This window comes from Hemiscyllium ocellatum, chromosome 12 (genome assembly GCF_020745735.1).
Source record: "Hemiscyllium ocellatum isolate sHemOce1 chromosome 12, sHemOce1.pat.X.cur, whole genome shotgun sequence".
NCBI classification, from domain to species: domain Eukaryota; kingdom Metazoa; phylum Chordata; class Chondrichthyes; order Orectolobiformes; family Hemiscylliidae; genus Hemiscyllium; species Hemiscyllium ocellatum.
Genome location: NC_083412.1, coordinates 11,325,276 through 11,344,266, shown reverse-complemented (window position 1 = coordinate 11,344,266; position 18,991 = coordinate 11,325,276). Strand labels below are relative to the sequence as shown.

The 18,991-nt window shown below is 45.6% G+C and overlaps 1 protein-coding gene across 1 annotated transcript in view; it reads right to left on the bottom strand.

Moving 5' to 3' along the window:
* Positions 1–16,803: 16,803 nt before the first annotated feature.
* Positions 16,804–18,991, bottom strand: part of plcxd2 (phosphatidylinositol-specific phospholipase C, X domain containing 2) — a 32,724-nt gene continuing 30,536 nt past the window's right edge. Inside the window, exon 4 of the mRNA XM_060832878.1 lies at positions 16,804–17,349. Within this exon, the coding sequence (XP_060688861.1) occupies positions 17,331–17,349 (19 nt within the window). The 3' untranslated portion in view covers positions 16,804–17,330. The remainder of the gene's footprint in view (positions 17,350–18,991) is intronic.

Below are 18,991 nucleotides of genomic sequence, written 5' to 3'. Positions count from 1 at the left end.
TGGGCACTATGGGCAATTTAGCATGGCCAATCCACCTTAACCTACACATCCCTGTGCACTATGGGCAACTTAGCATGGCCAATCCACCCTAACTGCACATCCCTGGACACGTTGGGCAATTTAGCATGGCCAATCCACCCTAACCTGCACATCCCTGGACACTATGGGCAATTTAGCATGGCTAATCCACCCTAACCTTTGGGTAATTTAGCACGGCATATCCACCCTAACCTGCACATCCCTGAACACTATGGGTAATTTAGCATGGCCAATCCACCCTAACCTTTGGGTAATTTAGCACGGCTAATCCACCCTAACCTGCACATCCATGAACCCTATGGGCAGTTTAGCGTAGCCAATCCACCCTAACCTGCACATCCCTGGGCACTATGGGCAACTTAGCATGGCCAATCCACCCTAACTGCACATCCCTGGACACGTTGGGCAATTTAGCATGGTCCATCCACCTAACCTGCACATCCCTGAACACTATGGGCAATTTAGCATAGCCAATCCACCCTAACCTGCACATCCCTGGACACTATGGGCAATTTAGCATGGCTAATCCACCCTAACCTTTGGGTAATTTAGCACGGCTAATCCACCCTAACCTGCACATCCCTGAACACTATGGGGTAATTTAGCATGGCCAATCCACCCTAACCTGCACATCCCTGAACACTATGGGCAATTTAGCGTAGCCAATCCACCCTAACCTGCACATCCCTGTGCACTATGGGCAACTTAGCATGGTCAATCCACCTAACCTGCACATCCCTGGACATTATGGGCAATTTAGCATGGCTAATCCACCCTAACCTTTGGGTAATTTAGCACGGCTAATCCACCCTAACTTTCACATCCCTGGACACTATGGGCAATTTAGAATAGCCAATCCACCCTAACCTTCACATCCCTGGACACTATGGGTAATTTAGCATGTCCAATCCACCCTAACCTGCACATCCCTGAACACTATGGGTAATTTAGCATGGCCAATCCACTAACCAGCGCATCCCTGGACACTATGGGTAATTTAGCATAGCCAATCCACCCTAACCTGCACATCCCTGGACACCATGGGTAACTTAGCATGGCCAATCCACCCTAACCTGCACATCCCTGGACACTATGGGTAACTTAGCATGGCCAATCTGCCCTAACCTGCACATCCCTGGACACTATGGGTAATTTAGTATGGCCAATCCACCCCAACCTGCACATCCCTGGACACTATGGGGTAACTTAGCATGGCCAATCCAACCTAACCTTCACATCCCTGGACACTATGGGTAATTTAGCATGGCCAATCCACCTTAACCTACACATCCCTGTGTACTATGGGCAACTAAGCATGGCCAATCCACCCTAACTGCACATCCCTGGACACGTTGGGCAATTTAGCATGGTCAATCCACCTAACCTGCACATCCCTGGACACTATGGGCAATTTAGCACGGCCAATCCACCCTAACTTTCACATCCCTGGACACTATGGGCAATTTAGAATAGCCAATCCACCCTAACCTTCACATCCCTGGACACTATGGGTAACTTAGCATGGCCAATCTGCCCTAACCTGCACATCCCTGGACACTATGGGTAATTTAGTATGGCCAATCCACCCCAACCTGCACATCCCTGGACACTATGGGGTAACTTAGCATGGCCAATCCACCCTAACCTTCACATCCCTGGACACTATGGGTAATTTAGCATGGCCAATCCACCTTAACCTACACATCCCTGTGTACTATGGGCAACTAAGCATGGCCAATCCACCCTAACTGCACATCCCTGGACACGTTGGGCAATTTAGCATGGTCAATCCACCTAACCTGCACATCCCTGGACACTATGGGCAATTTAGCACGGCCAATCCACCCTAACTTTCACATCCCTGGACACTATGGGCAATTTAGAATAGCCAATCCACCCTAACCTGCACATCCTTGGACACTATGGGTAATTTAGTATGACCAATCCACCCTAACCTGCACATCCCTGGACACTATGGGTAATTTAGCATGGCCAATCCACCCTAACCTGCACATCCCTGGACACTATGGGTAATTTAGTATGGCCAATCCACCCTAACCTGCACATCCCTGGACACCATGGGTAACTTAGCATGGCCAATCCACCCTAACCTGTACATCCCTGGACACTATGGGTAACTTAGCATGGCCAATCTGCCCTAACCTGCACATCCCTGGACACTATGGGTAATTTAGTATGGCCAATCCACCCCAACCTGCACATCCCTGGACACTATGGGTAACTTAGCATGGCCAATCCACCCTAACCTTTACATCCCTGGACACTATGGGTAATTTAGTATGGCTAATCCACCCTAACCTGCACATCCCTGAACACTATGGGTAATTTAGCATGGCCAATCCACCCTAACCTTTGGGTAATTTAGCACGGCTAATCCACCCTAACCTGCACATCCCTGAACACTATGGGCAATTTAGCATAGCCAGTCCACCCTAACCTGCACATCCCTGGGCACTATGGGTAATTTAGCATGGCCAATCCACCCTAACCTGCACATCCCTGTGCACTATGGGCAATTTAGCATGGCCAATCCACCCTAACCTAAGCATCCCTGGGCACTATGGGCAATTTAGCATGGCCAATCCACCTTAACCTACACATCCCTGTGCACTATGGGCAACTTAGCATGGCCAATCCACCCTAACTGCACATCCCTGGACACGTTGGGCAATTTAGCATGGCCAATCCACCCTAACCTGCACATCCCTGGACACTATGGGCAATTTAGCATGGCTAATCCACCCTAACCTTTGGGTAATTTAGCACGGCATATCCACCCTAACCTGCACATCCCTGAACACTATGGGTAATTTAGCATGGCCAATCCACCCTAACCTTTGGGTAATTTAGCACGGCTAATCCACCCTAACCTGCACATCCCTGAACCCTATGGGCAATTTAGCGTAGCCAATCCACCCTAACCTGCACATCCCTGGGCACTATGGGCAACTTAGCATGGCCAATCCACCCTAACTGCACATCCCTGGACACGTTGGGCAATTTAGCATGGTCCATCCACCTAACCTGCACATCCCTGAACACTATGGGCAATTTAGCATAGCCAATCCACCCTAACCTGCACATCCCTGGACACTATGGGCAATTTAGCATGGCTAATCCACCCTAACCTTTGGGTAATTTAGCACGGCTAATCCACCCTAACCTGCACATCCCTGAACACTATGGGGTAATTTAGCATGGCCAATCCACCCTAACCTTTGGGTAATTTAGCACGGCTAATCCACCCTAACCTGCACATCCCTGAACACTATGGGCAATTTAGCGTAGCCAATCCACCCTAACCTGCACATCCCTGTGCACTATGGGCAACTTAGCATGGCCAATCCACCCTAACTGCACATCCCTGGACACTATGGGCAATTTAGCATGGTCAATCCACCTAACCTGCACATCCCTGGACATTATGGGCAATTTAGCATGGCTAATCCACCCTAACCTTTGGGTAATTTAGCACGGCTAATCCACCCTAACTTTCACATCCCTGGACACTATGGGCAATTTAGAATAGCCAATCCACCCTAACCTTCACATCCCTGGACACTATGGGTAATTTAGCATGGCCAATCCACCCTAACCTTTACATCCCTGGACACTATGGGTAATTTAGCATGTCCAATCCACCCTAACCTGCACATCCCTGAACACTATGGGTAATTTAGCATGGCCAATCCACTAACCAGCGCATCCCTGGACACTATGGGTAATTTAGCATAGCCAATCCACCCTAACCTGCACATCCCTGGACACCATGGGTAACTTAGCATGGCCAATCCACCCTAACCTGCACATCCCTGGACACTATGGGTAACTTAGCATGGCCAATCTGCCCTAACCTGCACATCCCTGGACACTATGGGTAATTTAGTATGGCCAATCCACCCCAACCTGCACATCCCTGGACACTATGGGGTAACTTAGCATGGCCAATCCACCCTAACCTTCACATCCCTGGACACTATGGGTAATTTAGCATGGCCAATCCACCTTAACCTACACATCCCTGTGTACTATGGGCAACTTAGCATGGCCAATCCACCCTAACTGCACATCCCTGGACACGTTGGGCAATTTAGCATGGTCAATCCACCTAACCTGCACATCCCTGGACACTATGGGCAATTTAGCACGGCCAATCCACCCTAACCTTCACATCCCTGGACACTATGGGCAATTTAGAATAGCCAATCCACCCTAACCTGCACATCCTTGGACACTATGGGTAATTTAGTATGACCAATCCACCCTAACCTGCACATCCCTGGACACTATGGGTAATTTAGCATGGCCAATCCACCCTAACCTGCACATCCCTGGACACTATGGGTAATTTAGTATGGCCAATCCACCCTAACCTGCACATCCCTGGACACCATGGGTAACTTAGCATGGCCAATCCACCCTAACCTGTACATCCCTGGACACTATGGGTAACTTAGCATGGCCAATCTGCCCTAACCTGCACATCCCTGGACACTATGGGTAATTTAGTATGGCCAATCCACCCCAACCTGCACATCCCTGGACACTATGGGTAATTTAGTATGGCCAATCCACCCTAACCTTCACATCCCTGGACACTATGGGTAACTTAGCATGGCCAATCCACCCTAACCTTTACATCCCTGGACACTATGGGTAATTTAGTATGGCCAATCCACCCCAACCTGCACATCCCTAGACACTATGGGTAATTTAGTATGGCTAATCCACCCTAACCTGCACATCCCTGAACACTATGGGTAATTTAGCATGGCCAATCCACTAACCTGCACATCCCTGGACACTATGGGTAATTTAGCATGGCCAATCCACCCTAACCTACACATTTTTGAACTGAGGAGCACCTGGAGAAAACCCACACAGACGTGGGGAAAACATGCGAACTCTACAGAGACAGCCACCCGAGGCTGGAATTGAAGCCAGGTTCCTAGTGCTGTGAGGTAGCAGTGCTAACCACTCAGCCACAGTGCGACCCCTTTCCCCTTGTTGCCCCTTGCCCCCATTTGCAGATCCTTCCTCCCTCTTCAGCTCCCGTCTTCCTCCGTTAGACTCAGTTAGCACCACCATTCCCCCTCCCACCCCCAAAGCTGGCCTTGCTTCCTGGACTTTCCCAGCCTTAATTCCCTCTACTTCGACCCTCAGTGGCCCTGTATTGTCTGCTCTTGCCCCTTTGTAGTTTGGCCTTGCTTGCCTCCAGCCCTGTCAGCCTTATATCTCACCGTGGTTACCGTCTCCCTGCATTCCCATTCGCAGGCTGCTTCTCTGCCATATTTGCTGGTGATAGCTCAGCGTAAATGATTCTGACTGTTCCATCCACAGAGGAACCTCTCTCCAAGTGGATGCTCCTGTCAGTGGATATTTGTGGACAATTGCAAGCCTAGTGGAGGTGGATGCACCAACTGCCCCAATACTGTTGAGCATTATGAACCTGACTGATAATCCCATTGCATGAAGAGTCTTACATGGACCAAAGTGTATCCCTTCAGGTAGATGTTAATCCAGAGCTCAAATAGATGGGACAATATCTGAAAAAGTGCAGCTCTCATTTAATCTTCAACTGACGTAACTGAAACTCATGATCTGGCCCCTAAGCTCATTGCTGTTGGTTAAGATCTGGTTGAGTGCAAATTGCTTTATTTTCTGATGTTACCACAGTAATAATATTCTAGAGGCTGTAACTGGCGACAGATCCGCTTCCAGATGTGCTATGTTTCAATAAAATGCACGATTCAATAAAAATCACTGTAGCCAAATTTGCTGTCGACACTACAATGGGTGGGAAAGTATGATGCAATAAGGAAATAAGAAATTTACAAATGGACGTGAGTTGGTGAAGTGAAAGGGTTAAAATTTAGCAAAGGAGGTTGAACATGGATAAGTGTGAGGTGACCTATTTTGGTCAGAGGAGGAGGAAGACAACTTGTTACCTAAATGGAGAGAAACTTCAGAGTACTTCAGTGAAGAGGGATCTGGGTATCTTCATGAATGAATCAGAGGAAACTAGTGTGCAGGTACAGCAGGTAATAAGGAGGGCAAATGGAATTTTGGCATTTATTGCTAAAGGAATAGAGTAGAAAAGTAGAGGAATGGTGCTTCAATTGTATGAGGCATCAGTGAGATCATGCCTGGAGGATTTTATACAATTTTGGTCCTCTTATTTGAGGAGGGATGCAGTTTGAGTTTGAGGTTATTCAGAGGAGGTTCACTCGATTGATTCCAGAGATGAGGGGGTTGTTTTATGAAGATATTGAGCAGTTTATGCCTAAACTTTCAGGAATTTAGAACAATGAGAGGAAATCTAATCGAGGTAGATCAGATGCTAAAGATGATCGACAAAGTAGATATAGAAAGAATATTTCCTCACGTGGGGCAAACTGGGATGACTATTTTAGACTTAGATTACTTCCAGTGTGGAAACAGGCCCTTCAGCCCAACAAGTCCACACCGACCCTCCGAAGAGCAACCCACCTAGACCTATTCCCCTACATTTACCCCTTCACCTAACACTACGGGCAATTTAGAATGGCCAACTCACCTAACCTGCACATCTTTGGACTGTGGGAGGAAACCGGAGCATCCGGAGGAAACCCACGCAGAGAATGTGCAAACTCCACATAGACAGTTGCCTGAGGCGGGAGTTGAACCCGGGTCCCTGGCGCTGTGGGGCAGCAGTGCTAACCACTGTGCCGCCCATTGTTGTAGTTCTGTTCGCCGAGCTGGGAGTTTTTGTTGCAAACGTTTCGTCCCCTTTCTAGGTGACATCTTCAGTGCTTGGGAGTCCCCTGTGAAGCGCTTCTGTGCTGATTCCTCCGGCATTTATACTGGTTTGAATCTGCCGCTTCCGGTTGTCTGTAGCTGTCCGCTGCAGTGGCCGGTATATAGGGTCTAGGTCTATGGCACTCATCCATGAATTCGATCAACAGACACATCGACCTAGACCCTGTACACCGGCCACTGCAGCGGACAGCAACTGACAACCGGAAGCGGCAGATTCAAACCAGTATAAATGCCGGAGGAATCAGCACAGAAGCGCTTCACAGGAGGCTCCCAAGCACTGAAGATGTCACCTAGACAGGGGACGAAACGTTTTGCAACAAAAACTCCAAGCTCAGCGAACAGAACTACAACAACGAGCACCCGAGCTACAAATCTTCTCACAAACTTTGAACTGTGCCGCCCATATGTGTTAATATGTTAGATATTAAAATATATTATATTAGGTCATAGGGTTTTAGGATAAGGGGGCATCAGATTTAAAACAGGGATGAGGAGAAATTATTTTTTTCAAAGGATTGCGAATCTGGAATTCAGTCCCTCAGAGGAGGAGATAGATTTGTAATTAGTGATGGGTTGCAGGGTTATGGAGGGTGGACAGGAAATTGTGTTGTGGCCGAGATGAGACCAGCCATGATTGTATCAAATGGTGGGGTGGGCTCAAGAGGTTGAATTGCCTCCTCCCGTTCCTAGTTCTTACGTCGAGGGGGCAGACAAGCGGCAGATACAGTTTAGTGCAAAGAAGTGTGAAATGACGAACTTTGTTAGGAGGAACATGGAGAGACAACACAAGCAAGGGGGCACAACTCTGAAGAGCTTAAAGGAGCAGAAGGACCAGGGAATATACATGCGAAGTCTTTAAAGGTGGCAGGACAAGTGGAGAGAGTCTTTATAATTGAGCACAAGAGCAGACAGCTTCTGTTAGATTTGTCTAAAAACAATGACCCAGAAACAAATGGAAAATGTGGAGGGAGAGAGCAGAAAAGATTCATAACAGTGTCTCAAGGGATCAGCAATTTCAGCTACAAAGATAGACCAGTGAAGTTGGGATTTGATTGAGCTGTTCAAAGTAATGGAGTGCCTGGACAGAGTAAATAGAATCAGAAACAGCACAGTACAGAAACAGACCCTTCGGTCCAACTTGTCCATGCTGACCGGATATCCTAAATTAATCCAGTCCCATTTGCCAGTGCTTGACCAGTATCTCTCTAAACTCTTCCTGTTCATATACCCATCCAGGTGCCTTGCTCATGTTGTAATTGTACCCGCCTCCATCACCTCCGCTGTCGGCTCATTCCATACATGCACCGTCGTCTGCATGAAAAAAGTTGCCCCTTAGGTCCCTTTTATATCTTTCTCTTCTCACCCAAACCTTTGCCCTCTAGTTCTGGACTCCCCCACCCTGTGAGGAAAAGATCTTGTCTATTTACTCTGTCCATGACCCTCATGATTTTATCAACCTCTATAAGGCCACCCCTCAGCCTCCAATGCTACAGGAAAAACAGCGCCAGCCTATCCAGCCTCTCCCCAGAGCTCAAACCCTCCCAACTCTGCCAATACCCTAATAGGGAGAAATTGTACCCACTGGGAACAGGTTCACTTGAGCGGTATGGAATGTACTCTCTGAGAGAATGAGGCAGGCAGGTTCACTCGAGTGGTTAGGGTCTGGAATGTTCGAGAGTATCCACATTTCTCAAAAGATTAACAGATGCATGCAGATTTTTACAGGGACATCGAAAACCTTTTCAAAACAAGATGAAAGAGTGGGCAGATAAACTTGTGACATCAGAAATGTTAAAGCAGGAGATGAATTTTGGTAATGTTTGCCTTCACAATGTGAGCCGAAAATGTGGTGCTGGAAAAGCGCAGCAGGTCAGGCAGCATCCAAGGAGCAGGAGAATCAACGTTTCGGGCATGAGCCCTTTACATTGTGAATCATTAAAAGTGAAATCCAGTGGTCCCTTCAGAGTTATCAAAAGGGTTGTTCAAGTAACATATTTTAATTGATATTCCTGATGGTAGGAAAAAGAATCAATTGCGTCATTGTGAACATCCTCAAACAATACTCTTATAGAGAAGATGATGAGGTGTGTGAAATCGTAAATTGTAGAGGCCACTTTAAGAATAATTCAGAGCCAACAAGAATTTGATAATTCCCAAAGTGAACTTTCTATTAGGTTAACAAATCTGGAGATATTAGAGAATTCAGATGCTGGATATTTGCATCTGAAGAAAGATCAGCAGAGAGATATAGTGAGATTGCTCAGAAAAAAACACAAAGGAATTTATAACAATGCACTTGGATGGACTACATTAGTTGAACATGACCTGGATGTCAGTCATTCGGACCTGATAAAACAAAACCTATGTTGGTTAAACCCAGAGAAATGGGTCAAAATAAGAAAGGGAATTCAATACATGGTGGAGAATCAATTGATTGAATCAAGTCACAGTAATTGGAGTTTTCCTGTAGTGTTGGTTTCTAAACCAGACTGTTCAATTAGGTTCTGTGTAGATTGTAGGAAAGTGAATCCAGTTGCAAAGATTGATTCATACCCTATTCCCAGTCGAAAAGATTGCATTGGTTGGAATGGTATTGCATCAGTCTTATTTTAAATTGATTTGTTCAAAGGATGTTGTCAAGTACCACTGATAATGAGAACTGAAGAAATTTCCACGTTTGTCACACTTAATGGATAATACCTATGTTGAATTATGCCATTTAGATTTAAGAATACGCCAGCCACATTTCAATGATGAAAGAATACAGTTATAGTTAATGTGCCTAACTGCGTAGTTTATTTAGATGACATGGAAAGAACACTCAGAAAACTTGTTTACACAATTCCTGATGAAGGGCTTTTGCCTGAAACATCTATTTTCCTGCTCCTCGGATGCTGCCTGACCTGCTGTGTTTTCCCAGCACCACTCTAACCTTGACTTTACACAATTACAGTCAGACCACATTGGCATTAAATCTAGTAAAGAGTGAATTTGTCAAATCCAAAGTGACATACTTAGGCAATGTTATGGGTCAAGGAGAGATGTCACACAAAACAGCAAAAGGAGAGGCGATATTTGACTTTCCCACCGCTGAAACAAAGTAGGAGATAATGAGATTCTTGGGAATGTGTGGATTTTATTGAAAGTTTGTATCTACTTTTAGTCTTTAACTAATATGCTAGGAGGAGGTGAGGACTGCAGATACTGGAGATCAGAGTTGAGAGTGTGGTGCTAGAAAAGTGCAGCAGGTCAGGCAGCATCCGAGAAGTAGGAGGGTCAACATTTCGGGTAGGAGCCCTTGATCAGGAAATGGAGGGCTTATGCCCGAAATGTCAATTCTCCTGCTCCTCGGATGCTGCCTGACTGGCTGTGTTTTTTTTCTACACCACAGTCTCGACTTTGACTAATATGCTACGTATGAAGTGAAGATGGAAGGCCTACAGAATGCTTCACATGCTAAAAACTATTGTAATGAATGAACCTGTATTAATTCCACCTAACTTTAACAAAATATTCAAATTAATGCCATTGACTCTTGAATTGAAGCTGCACTGTGACAAGATGCCAAGGCTGAAGTGAAGAAACTTCTGGATTTATTTTTTTTGAAGAAATTGAACAAACATCTTCGAGGAACAGAAGGATTTTCGGCTAACTATTCACAGATCTCTGAAGTTGGCAGAGCATGTGATAGTTAAGAAGGTATAGGGAGCACTTGCTTTCATTGGTTAGGACACACCTGGAACACTGCGTGTAGTTCTGGTCTCCTCACCACAGGGTGTGGTAGCACTCGAGGGGGTACAGAGGAGGTTCCCCAGGATGGAGACATTGAGCTATAAGGAGAGACTGGATAGGCTTGGATTGTTTTCTTTAGAGCAGGGAAGACTGACAGGAGGCAGGATTGAGGTGTATAAGATTATGAGGGGTATAGACATGAGGAATAGAGAGCAGCTGTTCAGCTTGAATGAGGAGGCTCAATCACAAAAGGGTACAGTTTTAGAGTAAGAGCCAGGAGGTTCAGAGAGGGTTTGGGAAAAAGCAGTCAGTGGATAGTGGGAACCTGGAAAGCACTGCCTGGGAAGGTAGTGGAGGCTGGAAATTTTACAAACTACTTGGATGAGTATTTCAAATAACATTCAGGGATATGGGACAAGTGCAAGAAATTGGGATTAATGCGCTTTTAAGTGGTAGTTATGTCAGAACAGGCTGAATGGGCCTTTTCTGTGCTGTATCAGTTAACGAACAAAGATACTCTGTTATAGAGAAGGCGGTATTAACAGCTCTTCCACACTTTGATGTTTCTGTTAGAAGTGGACACTTTGAAACTATTGTAATCCCCTGAGATTTGTGGAATAACTTAAAAATGAAATGCTGGCAAATGGGACTAGATTAATTTAGGATATCTGATTAACGTGGAGCTCAGATCTGCAGCTGTGTGAAACAAAATCTGTTGATATTTCCAGGAAAGGAAGAGTTGTGGATGTAAACTGTCATAAAGTTAAGAATGTAACCAAGAAGGTTGATTCAGAGTCTGGTGGGAGGAGAATGAGTGGATGTGAGGTTTGTGTTTTGGTGTTGCCATTGAAGTGTGCCTCCCCTTATCATGGAATGCGTTTTATTTAAATGGTGTTCCATGTTGCGGCTGTACAGAACGTTTGTGAGGCCACTTTTGGAATACTGCTTTCAATTCTGGTCCCCCTCCTGCTATGAGAAAGACGTTGTTAAACTTGAAAGAGATTTACAAGCAAGGTTGGAATGTTTAAGCTGCAGGGAGAGGCTGAACAGGCTGGGGCTGTTTTCCCTGGAGCATCAGAGGCTGAGGGGTGATCTTATCGAGGTTAGGACAGAGATGAGGAGAAACCTCTTCACCCAGAGAGTGGTGGCTGTGTGGAATGCTCTTCCCCAGAGAGCAGTGGAGGCCCAGTCTCTGGATTCATTTAAGAAAGAGTTGGATAGAGCTCCCAAGGATAGTGGAATCAAGGGTTATGGAGATAAGGCAGGAACAGGATATTGACTAAGGATGATCAGCCATGATCATATTGAATAGTGGTGCAGGCTCGAAGGGCAGAATGGCCGACTCCTGCACCTATTGTCTATTGTTTGTAAAGTCGTGAAGACCATCGACAGGGCAAATAGCCAAAGTCTTTTTCCTAATGTAGGCGAGTCCAAAACTAGAGGGCATTTATTTAAGGTGAGAGGGGAAAGATATAAAATGTACCTAATGGGCAATTATTTCACACAGAGGGTGGTATATGTATGGAATGAGCTGCCGGAGGAAGTGTTGGAGGCTGGTACAATATTAACATTTATAAGGTTTCTGGATGGCTACATGAATGCGAAGGGTTTAGAGGGATATGGGCCAAATGCTGGCAAATGGGACTAGATTAATTTAGGATATCTGATTAGCGTGGAAGAGTTGGACCAAAGAATCTGTTTCCGTGCTGCATGTCTCTGTGAATCCATGCCTGTGTTTTGAGGGTGGAGACATGTTGGAACTCTCAATGATTTTTCTTTTGTGTTATTTTTAATTCTATCACCAGTTTTGGGATGGAGCTGTGAGCTGAAGATGACTGGCTGACTTTGTGAAACAACTTGTGGCAAAAAGAAAATTAACAATCAACTCAGCGTGTGTTTGTTTGTGAGGCCAGGCTTGGAAGGTTAATTGCAGGCTGAGTCTTGATCAAAGGGTTCCCACAGACACAGCAACCCCGAGTATTGTGTATAAGCAGATAGCAGAAGTTGGTATTTTTACACAGAGAGCAGAATTGGCTAGAGTTACCACGTGGAGATTGAATCCCTCTGCCAATTAAAACCAAAACACTCAGAGAAGGTCACCTCGCCTTGTAATCTGTTAAACATGTGAGTGAGTGAGTGAAAAAAAACCCTGACTATCACTGCTTAAATAAAACACAATTTATTTTCCTAACTCTAACAGTGAACATTAAACGAAAACTATTAATAAACCCTCTTTTTCATAACTACTCACTATCTGACTCCAACTTTATTAAAACGCTGCTCCAGTAACACAATTACTTGCCATTAGTTGGGTTGGCATTGTGGCTCAGTGGTTAACACTGCAGTCTCATGGTGCCAGGGTCTCAGGTTCGATTCCAGCCTCGGGCGACCATCTGTGTGGTGTTTGCACATTCTCCCTATGTCAGCGTGGGTTTCCTCCCAAAATCCAAAAGACATGCATGTTAGGTGAATTGGCTGTGCTAAAGTGTTAGGTACGTTAGTTTGAGGTAAATATAGGAATGGGTAAATTAAATTAATTTAATCAAACTCCATGCTGTCTTCCTTCCGGTCTTCCAAATCTGCTGTTTCCTTCCAATCTTCTGATTCTGCTGTCTTCTTCGTAGACCATAGAACATAGAACATAGAAGGATACAGCGCAGTACAGGCCCTTCGGCCCTCGATGTTGCGCCGACCGAATCCTACCTAACCTATACTAGCCCAATAACTTCCAAATGCCTATCCAATGCCCGCTTAAATGACCATAAAGAAGGAGAGTTCACCACTGCTACTGGCAGGGCATTCCATGAACTCTCAACCCGCTGTGTGAAGAATCTACCCCTAACATCTGTCCTATACCTACCACCCCTTAATTTAAAGCTATGTCCCCTAGTAACACCTGACTCCATTAGCGGTAAAAGGTTCTTAGTATCTACCCTATCTAAACCCCTAATCATCTTATACACTTCTATCAGATCTCCCCTAAACCTTCTCTTCTCCAATGAGAACAGCCCCAAGTGCCTCAGCCTTTCCTCATAAGATTTTCCTACCATTCCAGGCAACATCCTGGTAAACCTCCTCTGCACTCGTTCTAAAGCTTCCACATCCTTCCTATAGTATGGCGACCAAAACTGCACACAATACTCCAGATGAGGCCGCACCAGAGTCTTATACAACTGCAACATGACCTCAGGACTCCGGAACTCAATTCCTCTGCCAATAAAGCCCAGTACACCATATGCCTTCCTCACAGCACTATTTACCTGGGTGGCAACTTTCAGAGATCTGTGTACATGGACACCAAGATCCCTCTGCTCATCCACACTACCAAGTAGCCTACCATTAGCCCAGTAATCCATCATCTTGTTATTCCTACCAAAGTGAACGACTTCGCACTTAGCTACATTGAATTCCATTTGCCACATTTCCGCCCAGCTCTGCAACTTATCTATATCCCGCTGTAACCTACCACTTCCTTCCTCACTATCCACAACTCCACCGACTTTCGTGTCATCCGCAAACTTGCTTACCCAGCTTTCAAGTCCTTCCTCTAGATCATTTATAAAGATAACAAAAAGCAATGGTCCCAAAACAGATCCTTGTGGTACACCGCTAGTAACTGCGCTCCAAGATGAACATAATCCATCAACTACTACCCTCTGTCTCCTTCCAGCCAGCCAATTCCTAATCCAAACCTCTAATGTATCCTCAATGCCATACCTCCGAAGTTTTAGCATTAGCCTACCATGGGGAACCTTATCGAACGCCTTACTAAAATCCATATACACAACATCTACTGCTTTACCCTCATCCACTTCCTTGGTCACCTTCTCAAAGAACTCAATAAGGTTTGTGAGGCACGACCTGCCCTTCACAAAACCATGCTGGCTATCCCTGATCACGTTATTCCTACCCAGATGTTCATAAATCTTATCCCTTACCATTCTCTCTAAGACTTTGCCCACCACTGAAGTCAGACTCACTGGCCTATAGTTGCTAGGGCTATCCCTACTCCCTTTCTTGAACAATGGGACCACATTCGCTATCCTCCAGTCCTCTGGTACTATTCCTGTTGACAACGATGACATAAAAATCCAGGCCAATGGCTCTGCTATCTCCTCCCTAGCTTCCCATAGGATCCTGGGGTAAATGCCATCAGGCCCAGGAGACTTATCTATATTCATCCTTTCCAATATTCCCAAAACCTCTTCCCTGCATATTTCCAGGGCATCCATTCTAATTATTTGTGATTCCATATTCACATCAGCAACAGTGTCCTGTTCCTGAGTGAATACTGATGAAAAGTACTGATTTAATGTCTCTCCAATCTCCTCCGCCTCCACACACAACTTCCCACTACTATCCTTGACTGGACCGATACCTACCCTAGTCATCCTTTTATTCTTGACATACCTATAGAAAGCCTTTGGGTTTTCCCTAATCCTACCAGCTAAAGACTTTTCATGTCCCCTTCTCGCTTCTCTTAGCTCCCTCTTTAGCTCCTTCCTGGCTACCTTATAACACTCAATCGCCCCTACTGAACCTTCACGCCTCATCTTTACATATGCCGCCTTCTTCCCTTTCACAAGGGACTCCAATTCCTTACTAAACCACGGCTGCCTCACAAGGCCCTTTACACCATGCCTGACTGGTACATACCTATCGAGGACACGCAGTAGCTGCTCCTTGAACACTCCCCACATCTCATTAGTGTTCTTCTCTTGAAGCCTGTTTTTCCAATCCACACAACCTAAGTCATGCCTCACTGCATCATAATTTCCCTGCCCCCAGCTATAGCTCTTGCCCTGCGGCACACGATTATCCCTCTCCATCACTAAAGTAAAAGTCACCGAGTTGTGGTCACTGTCCCCGAAGTGCTCACCTACCTCCAAGTCTAACACCTGGCCTGGTTCATTACCTAGAACCAAATCCAATATAGCCTCCCCTCTTGTTGGCCTGTCGACATATTGTGTCAGGAAACCCTCCTGCACACATTGTACAAACACCGACCCATCTAATGAACTCGAGCTATAGCTCTCCCAGTCAATATCTGGGAAGTTAAAGTCCCCCATAACAACCACCCTGCTACCTTCACTCTTTTCCTGAATCATCCTCGCAATATTATCCTCTACTTCTCTAGGACTATTAGGAGGCCTGTAGAAAACACCTAACAGGGTGACCTCACCTTTCCTATTTCTAACCATCTTCGATTTTTTTTTACTGCAAGTACCTTTAACAAAGGGTGCTTTCTGAGATTTCTTTCAGAGCTATTCAGGGCTGTTGGCTCTCTCTCAGTGGTAGTTTCTCTTTGCCCAATTTTCAAAAACGCTCCTTTTTATCCCCCTAATTACACCTGAAATTCTTACAGTCAGATTGGTTTCAGGCTGTCAATATCATCAGATTTTAAATTTGATTGGCTTTGGAGAGCTGAGTGTTTGGTTTAAATCAATTGGTCAGATGTGATTTGTTGTCAAAACAGCAATCAAAGCTCAGGTATCCACTTAACAGCCAATTGTTCCATGTGTCTATTTGGGAACGCCCTGCTCTGTATACTGGCAGCATTTGCTGTACCTTACACTTAGAAAAGCACTTTCTGTCTTAAAGGGAACCATACATTCTTTTTGACACACTATTATTTAACCCAGCTTCATAACACTAGTTAAAAACAAGGACTGCAGATGCTGGAAACCAAAGTGGTGCTGGAAAAGCACAGCAGTTCAGGCAGCATCCAAGGAGCAGGAAAACCGACGTTTCAGGAATGAGGCTTGTGGGCCAGTGGGGGGAAGCTCTCAGCCTCATTCTTGATGAAGAGCTTTTGTACACTAGGCTAGCAACAAGGTCAGCACCTGGGAATTGGTTCTGACAAGTCTGAAAGAGATCCTGTATTAAAGCAGATGACAGTTGTTGAATGGTACCTGAGGCCTTACCTCAATTAGACCGATCAGTCTATCAGTGAGAACCAGAACCAAAGTTGTTTTTCTGAACGATGTTTTCAGAGGAGATAAACCTGGTGCTGAAGATTTAAAACTCATTGCCTAACCTGCCACATCAAGATTTGGAAGCCAAAATATTGAAAGCTAAGTTAGAAACATAGCTGCCTTTGGCTGGGTGAAGGAGAAAGGGTCCAGATCCATGTTGCATGAAAAATGACCAAGCAATCCACACGCATGCTTCTGAAATGCATCATGAAAACTGTTTAAGTAAACTGACCAGTATTTTATTTTATTTATCCCTTAACCGTGTTTACCTCTCTGTCTCTTCTGCCAATGGGGCTATAAACAAATGCTTTAAGTTTAAAGCATAGACATTAATCAATTTACCACATTGTTTAACTTTTGTTCTGCTGAATTTCTTGCATATTTTATACGCAGTGAAGTCTTTTGTTTGAAATACAAAACTGGTGTCTGGAATTAATTATTCACCGAGTCTGGGATTGATCATTCAAAAGTCTGGTGAGGAGCCATTGGAGTGATGATGAGGGTCTTTGATAGTTTAATGTCACTAAGTTGTGAGTACAGAGGTAGACAGACTGGTTCGGTTCAGCTGTCTGTCTCTGTGTCGTCATGAAATGAAATGATTTGCTGTCTCGGAGAGCTGGCAAAGATATCGTGGGCTCCTTCTGCAATAATATGACTGTCTGTAAAATTCAAAGATTGTGTGAACATGACAGAGCGCGTCCAGTCCATCAAATCTGTGTAAAGCACTCCAATCTGTGCACACGGGTCGTCTTCAGGACTGAGTGATCACTGATGCATTGTGGGTCTGTAACAAATGAGGCCTTCAGTAAGTGTAACACATCATACACAATTTATCAGAACATGCAATCAATGTGTATCAATTCAGTGTGGAGAACCATGAGGTCAGTTGTGAGGTACACACCAGGCAGAGATGACCCTCAGTTGTTATCTTGGCCAATTGTTTGCATTAGGAATGCATGCTCTGCTTCCCCAAAGCGCCTGACAGGTGATGGAGGTACTTTTCTAACTTGGTCGCTGTTGTAATGCGGGAAACACAGCAACCTCCCACTCCCAGCACAGTGATCTTTATCAACTCGGCCAATCTCATGATGTTAAACATTGGTCAGGGCACGATGCCCGTGGGCTCCAACAACACCACGGGACAGGACCTCAGTTTCACACTCCCTCCAGTAGATAGGACCTCCAACAGGGCAGCACTCTCACAGTGGTGCACATGAGTGTGCAAGCAAACACGTGCAACTATCACTGAGTGAGCACGTGAAAGCCAGCCATCGCATACAAGTGTGAATCACCAGTGTGTAAACCGGCAGCTTAATGTGCAAACGTGAGTGTGTGTGAAAGCTGTCAGTTCAGCAGTGTCTAATTCATTAACTGCCCTCCCAGTGTCTTTGCAAACAGGGCTCACCATTGCCCAATGGGGGGTTCTTGGTATCTCTGTGTGAAGCCTTACACCAGTGTTAGGTGGATACTGCAAATGCTAGACTTTCCTTTGCCCAGCTAAACCTTTCAGTCTGTTGGCAACTGTGTTACTATCACAGAGAAGGTCTGGTGGGCATGAGCCTGCACCCATTTCTGGAAAATTGAGGGCCTGCCCTTGAATTCTTAGAATGTAAACCCATAGGTCAGCTCTTCCTGAAAGCCAGGACAGGAAAAAATGGGATGAAGTTTTTAAGGGGATATAATTTTGAAATCTTCCCTGATTTGGGCACAGTGGCTCAGTGGTAAGCACTGGTCCCTCACAGCACCAGGGACCCGGGTTCGATTCCAGCCTCGGGTGACTGTCTGCGTGGAGTTTGCACATTCTCCCCATGTCCGCGTGGGTTTCCTCTGGGTGCTCCGGTTTCCTCCCACAGTCCAGAGATGGGCAGGTCAGGGTGAATTGGTCATGCTAAATTACCCGTAGTGTTCAGGGATGTGTAGGTTAGGTGCATTATTCAGCAGTAAGTATAGGATAATAGGGATGGGGAATTGGTCTGGGTGGGTTACTCTTCATAGGGTCACTGTCGACTTGTTGGGCTAAAGGGCCTGTTTCCATCCTGTATGGATTCTATGTATCTATGCAATCAGGGCAATGGCCAAACCCCAGTCTGTATAGATGACAAGCCAATGATTGATCAGTTGAGCCTCTCATCTCCTGTGTCCTTTGCTCCCGATGTGGTCTCCTCTACATCCGGGAGACGAGGATGTCAACTCACGGTGCATATCAGGGAATGTTTCTGGGACACATGCACCAAACAATCCCAATGCCCTGTGGCTGACCACTTCAACTCCCCCTCGCACTCCCCCAACGACACTCAAGTCCTGGGCCTTGTCCACCACCAAATCTAAGCCACCTGACAACTGGAGGAAGAAGGCCTCATCTTCCACCTTGGGACTGTTTAACCACACGGCATCAACATCAACTTCGCTAGTTTCCAAATCTCCTC